A 7,455-nucleotide genomic window follows, 5' to 3' on the forward strand; every position below is an offset into this window, starting at 1 on the left:
AAAGGAAGAAGTGTGAATCAAAGTCCCCAGTGAACCTGCAAAGGACATGTAGTTTCAGTGAGAAATGAACCACTGTTGTTTAAGCTCCTGAGACTGGGGGGTTGCTTGTTAGGTTAGCATAACGCAGCTTATCCTGACTGATACACCTGCTTCACGTCTTGATTCACATGTCACTTTTTCCTCAAGGCCTTTCTGGACCCCCCACTCAGGTACTCCATGCCTTTCCCTACTTTAAATTCTTCCATAACATGTATCTCTTTCTAACAGTATATAGATTGCTCATTTATTTTGTTTATTATCTGTCTTCCCTCACCAGAATCTAAGCCAATGAAACCAGGTTTGGTCTAAGTTTGGGTCCCACTGAAAACAGACCCTGACTGAGCCAGGGCGTTGGTGCAGGTTGCTTATTTGGGAGATGACCCGAAGGAATATGAGAGAAAGCTGGGGAAAGGGACAGGAAGGGAAGAAAAACCAAAAAAAGAGTGCAGTAATGGAGGAATTGGGTTTTCTTTTTTATTTCTTTTCTGGAGTAATGCAAATGTTCTAAAATTGATCATGGAGATATATGCACAACTATCCAATGATACTATGAGCCAGCGAGTGTATACTTTGGATGGTTTGTATAGTATGTGAATTTATCTCAATAAAATAGCATAAACGACAACAACATATGCCCCCTCCCCCCCCAAAAAAAACCAAAAAGAACAAAGAATGCATTAATAAGCTCATTACTGCTGTGGGCTACTGGGGCTCAATCCTTTGGAAATCCTCTGGCAAGCCCTGTCAAACCTGCCTCAGAATTTTCCTACCCAGAAATGGGGAAACTGGAGTATTTGTCTCTACTTCCTGTACTTTATTGGCTGCAGGTTGCCCTGGGAAAGCGTTGAATCTCTGGCACATGCAGGCTGCTTTGAGCAAGCTTTCCCAGTGCCAGAGAAAGCCTTCAGGTGGAGAAGCAGAGAGATGCACTAGTCCCTGTGCATGGGAATTGTCTACCACAGCTGCAGGTGGGTCAAGGGGTCATGGGCTGGGAATATTGACAGCAACTACCATATGGATTCTTGGCTTTTTATTCCCTGATGTACCCCCAGTCCCTAAACAGTGTTTGACACATTTTTGTAATGGACAAAGGAATACTGTAGTGGGCATTTGCTGGGTGTGTCCCCAACATATTCATTTTCCCTCTTCTGATCAACCCTATTCTTAATTTTCCTTGGGAAACCAACTCTTCCCATTTCTCAGCCTGGGACTTTGATTGACATTGACCCTACCTCTAGTTCCTGGGCTTAGACCCCTGTTCCTGCTCTCACCCCACCCACTCATGCCCCAAAAGGCTTAATCCAATCAACCTCTTTTCCTCACTTCCACCTCCCCTGTCGCCACCTCAGTGATCTGTTTAGGTATAGACAAATAACCCATTTTGGACCAATAAGAGAACAAAGTTCAGAGATTGTTCTCTCCCTGAATGATGTGGAATGAGGATTTGAGGTCTTGAACCGCTGCAGCCATTTTGCTGCATTGGAAAAGCCTGGAACTTTTGGGCTGACTCTATGAAGCCTGAAGATAAAGGCAATATCACAGAAGGCAGAGAGGAGAGGGAGAGAATCTGGGTCTTTGGAGACATCTTTTAGAGCTGCTGGATCAAGTCTCCCTTGAAGCCAGAATAGAATTTTGACTTAATTGACATCACCCAATACAAATTCCTTTATATTGTGAGACAGTTTGAGGTGGTTTTTCTGTCACTTGCTGCTGAAAGAGTCCTCAGTGATTTCAACTCACAGACTTGTGATGAAGTTAAAATAAAATAATAATCTTATAGCACTTAGCACAACATAGCACACAAATAATTCTCAGTGAATGGCAGCCAATATTATTATGAGGGTAGATTTAATTTTACAGAGTTATCTGCACTTTTTGTTCTATACCCCCACCTTGGCATATTTCTATTATTCTTTTCAGTCTCATTCAATTTTTTGTGCCCAAAAGAAAGAGACTGAGGGGGCAGCCCTGACCCAGGCTCCTGATCACCAGCTGGAGCTCATGTCCTCCATGCACAGCCACAGCTGGGGAATGACACCGAGGCCACGCGGGGCCGTTCTGATTCCTCCAACATCTCATTTTCATTCTTTGATGATATTTGTTCACATACAGCTTACACATAAAAGTAAACATTTCCAGCAAAGTGCTCCAGATTCCTTTTTTAGAAATCTGAATCCACATGAAAACAATGGCAACAAGAAAAAGGCGTAAACTTTCCAGAACACGCTCAGATTTTGAATATGTGATAAAGAGGTTATTGTGAGTCCGAACTTTTCACACAAGAACTGGAGGAGATGTAACACAGGAATAATAAACAGAGGAACGCTGGCTAATGCAGAGCAGATGGCCATGCAGGGCAGTGCTAAGCATTTCAATGTCTTTCTCCTTGGACCTTTGGACTCAAGATGGCTGAGTGCCTGTTTCTTTAGCTAAAAATAAAGTTCATGCACTTGGGAAAACCACAATTGTGACTGGTTTGATTTATGGGGTGGTTGGTAGACTAAAGTTTTCGAGAATCTACTATGTGACAGGCATTTGGCATACACAATCAAATTTAATCCTGACCACAACTCCATTTTCTAGATGAGGAAACCAAGGCTCAGAAAGTATAAGTCATTTACTGAAGGGCCACAGCTGGTATGAGAGTGCAGTCAGGAGGATTGGTCCTAGGTCTGTCTCAATGCATATGTTATTGTTCTGCAAACGGGAACAAGAGGTGAGCATATATATAGATATATATTATATATCTATATATATAGAACATATACTTAGTATATGTATGTGTATATATAGTAAATACTATATTAAGTACCATAGTGAGTGTGTGTCCGTGTGTGTGTAGCATCAGCCCTACTGAAGTATAATTGATGTATACTTGATATACATATTTGAAGTGTACAACTTGGTAAGTTTTGACATATGCATACAGCTGTAATACCATCACCACAATCAAGACAGTGAACATATCCATCACTCCCAAAAGTTTCCTCCTGGCCCTTTGTAATTCTTTCCTCCCATCCCTCCTACTGCTATCCCTAACCAACCACTGATCTGCTTTCTGTCATCATAGATTAATTGCATTTTCTGGAGTTTTACATAAATGGAATCCTGTAGTATATACTATTTTTTGTCAGTCTTTTTTCACTCCGCATTATTATTTTGAGTTCATTCATGTTATTGCATGTTTATACCTATATATTGCTGAGTAGTAATTCATTGAATGGATATGCCACAATTTGTTTATCCATTCCTCTGGAGATGGACATTTGGGTTGTTCCCAATTTTGAATTATTACAAATAAAGTTTTTATGAGTCTTTGTGAACAAGTCTTTGTATGGACACATGCTTTCTCTTCTCTTGGGTAAAGACCTAGGATTGGAATGGCTGGATCATATGATAGGTGTATATTTAACTCGTTAAGAAATAATTGTCAAACTACTTTCAAAGCAGTTGTATTATTTTACATTCCCACCAGTATTGTATGAAAATTCTGTTCTTCCACATCCTCGCCAGCACTTGGTAGGGTCAGTCTCTTCAATTTTTGCCATTCTGATAGGTTTATAGTGGTATCTCATATGCTTTTTGTTGTCGTTGTTGTCTCCTTTTTTTACTTTTGTTTCTTTTATTTTTAAATTATTTTTTCATATGGTTTTAATTTGCATTTCCCTAATGTCTAATACTTTCGAACATGTTTTCATGTGCTTATATGCATCTGTATCTTGTTTAGCTAAGTGTTCAAATCTTTTGCCGATTTTAAAATTTGGTTGTTTCTTTTCCTATGATTCAGTTTTAGGAGTTCTTTATATAGTCTGGATATAAATCCTTTAACAGATAAATGTTTTGTAAATATTTTCTCCAAGTCTATGGCTAGTCTTTTCATTCTCCTAACAGTATCTTTTGAAGCAGAAAGTTTAAATTTTGGTAAAGTCAAATTCATATTCCACATCTCTTAATTTATTTTTCATAGTTTTAAATTCTTTGTTACATTCTGGAATATTACTTTGGCTTGATTTTACAACTCAAATTTTTTTTTTCCAGTAGTCCAATCTACAGTTCAGCCTAAATGTTGATTTTTTTCAATTATCAAAATTTTATTAACTTCTTGATAAAAATCATTGGTAATATTTACTACATGGTAATCTTGCAATTTCCCTGAGAATATTAATTATTCAGTTCTGCTCACTCTATCAGCTCTATTTCCTTGTGTGTAGGTTCTGTTCTTGGTGAGAGGGTGATAGCTTTCTTTACATTTCTTTACATTTTAGGATCCCTGTTGGCCTTTGTTTATTGCAGTCCACCTCCAGGATGGGGAGTGAGGAGTCAGACACAGAGCCACCAGGGGGATGCTTTCCTGGGGCAGAGCTCCTCATTGCTCCCTGGGGTTGCCAGCCTCCTGGGACACCGTCCTAAATGTTCACACTCCTTGCTCCTATATGGAGACAGACACCTCTGTTGTTGCTGCCTAGTCCAAGGGGCAGCAGAGGCAAGGAGTGTTAGCCTGACATATTCTATTCTGGTGCTCCAAACAATTCCCCATCTGGTTCTCAGAGCTGATTTTGCTCCCAGTCTCTGGATGTCCAGGCTTTGAGTTTCTTTGGAGCTACTTCACATCCTCCACTTTTTTGCAAGAGTTCTCTCCCATGTGTGCTTCAGTATAGGCATCCTTTTGAAATCTGATTTGACTACCTTCTGTATTTCATGGATTTTTCGAGTTTTTCATCCATAAGGAACACCTTCCAGTTTTCCATTATTATGATGCATCAAAAACATACCTCGTCTTATTTCTAGAGACTAGTGGTGGGAGGGGCCTGTTACTGGTGCTCATCGCTCCAAACCCAGCTGAACTTGTGGTGACATTTTCATCTGTAGAAGAGCCTCTTGGTTTTGGAGGCACAGGGGTGCAGACCAGTTATACCAAATGTTGTCATGAGAGTTTGATTTGCAACCTCAAAATCCACATATCCTTTGGGAAAGTAGTTTTCAATTTTCCTTTAAGAGCCCAGAACCCTTTTTGACATAAAACTTGAGCAATAGTCATTTATACAAAGACAATAACAGAGCACGTGAAGGACGAGACCCTGCCTGCCCTCCCCCCAGCTCCAGAAGCAGTTCCCAAGACTGCTCTGTGGAACACTCGACTTTGCAGACAACAGTTGGTAGGCTGCCAATTTAGCCCATGTCTTTTATTTTAAGGAAAATAAACTGAGGTACAGAGGAGAGAAGCAACTTAATCCCAGTTAGTGGCAGATCTTTACTGCAAACCAGGCCTCTAATGCTCCATTGGGCATCTTTTATATTATGGAATTTTAGACCCACCCTGCAAACAATGCCAAAGAGAGTCCTTCAGACTGAAAGGAAAGTTCACCAGACAGTGGACTGAAGCTGCATAAAGAAATAAAACCTCTGGTACAGGTAACCAGATTGTAAGTGCCAGTACTATTGTATTTCATTTTCTGTATATAACTCCACTTCTTACTTCTCACAGGTTCTAAAATGCAAATGCATAAAAGTAATAATAAATCTTTATTTGGGACATACAATGTATAAGAGGTATGATTTGTAACAAGCATAAGAAAATGGTGGGGGTACAGAGGGGTATAGGAACAGTGTATGTATATGCTATTAAAGTTAACATGGAATCATTTGTGATTGTTATAGATTTAGGATGTTAAATTTAAGTCCATAGTATAGCCACAAAGAAAACATATGAAAGATATATACAGAAAGAAATGAGAAGGGACTCATAGTGTACAAAAAATCAAATAGCTATAGAAGTAGGTATTAATGGAAGAATTGAGGGAAAAAAAGTAAAAGACATAAAGATCAAAGAGCAAAATGGCAGAAGAAAGTTGTGCCAGTTTGAATGTATTATGTCCCCCAAAATGCCATTATCTTTGATGTAATCTTGTGTGGGCAGAAGTATCAGTGTTGACTAGATTGTAATTCTTTGAGTGTTTCCATGGAGATGTCCCCCACCCAACTGTGGGTGATGACTCTGATTGGATAATTTCCATGGAGGTGTTACCCCACCCATTCAGGGTGGGTCTAAATTAAATCACTGGAGCCATATAAATGAGCTGACAAACAGAAGGAACTCAGTGCAGCTGAGAGTGACATTTTGAAGAGGAGCTACAGCCAAGAGGAACACTTTGAAGAATGCACAGAACCTGAGAGAGTAGCTGCAGATAAGAGACAGTTTGAAGACGGCCGTTGAAAGCAGACTTTTGCTCCAGAGAAGCTAAGAAAGGACAAATGCCCCAAGAGCAACTGAGAGTGACATTTCTGAGAAACTGCAGCCTAGCGAGGAATGTCCTGCGAAAAAGCCATTTCTAACCCAGAACTTTGGAGCAGACACCAGCCACGTGCCTTCCCAGCTAACAGAGGTTTTCCAGACACCATTGGCCATCCTCCCATGAAGGTACCTGATTGCTGATGTGTTACCTTGGACACTTAATGGCCTTTGTAACTGTGTAACCAAATAAACCCCCCTTATAAAAGCCAATCCATCTCTGGTGTTTTGCATGCTGGCAGCATTAGCAAACTAGAACAAAAGTCTTATATTATCAGTAGTTACTTTAAATGTAAATGGATTAAACTCTCCAGTCAGAAGTTAGATTGGCAGAATGAATCCAAAGGTATGACCCAACTATATGCTGTTTGCAAGAGACTCACCTTCACTTCAATGACACAAGTAGGTTGTGAATGGAAGGATGTAAAAAAAATATACTATCCAAGTAGTAACTGACAGAGAGCTGGGGTAGCCATAGAATGCCAGATAAAATAGATTTTAAGTCAAAAACTGTTATGAAGGACAAAGAAGTTCACAATGTACTGATTGAGGGGTCAATTCAACAAGAAGACATAGCAGTTATAAATATATATGCACCTAATGGCAGCCCCAAAATATCTGAACCAAATATTAACAGATTTAAAGATGGTTCTACAATAATTGCAGGAGGCTTCAATATACTTTCAATAATGTAAAGAACATCTAGACAGAAGATCAGTAAGGAAATACAAAACTTGAACGAACAATACTTTAAACCAAATAGTCCAACAAACGTATATGAAATACTTCACCCAATAGCAGCAGCATGAGTTTTCTTCTCTAGAGCTCACGGATCATTCTCCAGGATAGACCATATGTTAGGTTACAAAACAAGCCCCAGTAAATTAAAAAATATTAAAATCATACAATGTATCTTCTGCAACCGCAATGGAATGAAACTAGAAATAAATAACAGGGAGAACTGGACAATTCACAAATATATGGAAATTAAACAATGCACTCTTAAACAATCAATGGATCAAAGAAGAAATCACAAGGGAAATTAGGGAATTTCTTCCCAGAGATATTTATTTTATATATGTTATTTGATACACAAAACATTTATAAATTTTGTAATTAAATTTTTT

At 39.1% G+C, this 7,455-nt stretch overlaps 1 protein-coding gene across 1 annotated transcript; it reads left to right on the top strand.

Moving 5' to 3' along the window:
• Window positions 1–2,080: 2,080 nt before the first annotated feature.
• On the top strand, window positions 2,081–2,626 carry C1H3orf35 (chromosome 1 C3orf35 homolog). The gene is given in 3 exon segments (XM_037825784.1): window positions 2,081–2,339; window positions 2,342–2,418; window positions 2,420–2,626. Coding segments are annotated over 3 exon segments (405 nt in total). The 5' UTR covers window positions 2,081–2,218.
• The last annotated feature ends 4,829 nt before the right edge of the window (window positions 2,627–7,455 follow it).

Source organism: Choloepus didactylus, chromosome 1 (assembly GCF_015220235.1).
Source record: "Choloepus didactylus isolate mChoDid1 chromosome 1, mChoDid1.pri, whole genome shotgun sequence".
NCBI lineage: Eukaryota > Metazoa > Chordata > Mammalia > Pilosa > Megalonychidae > Choloepus > Choloepus didactylus.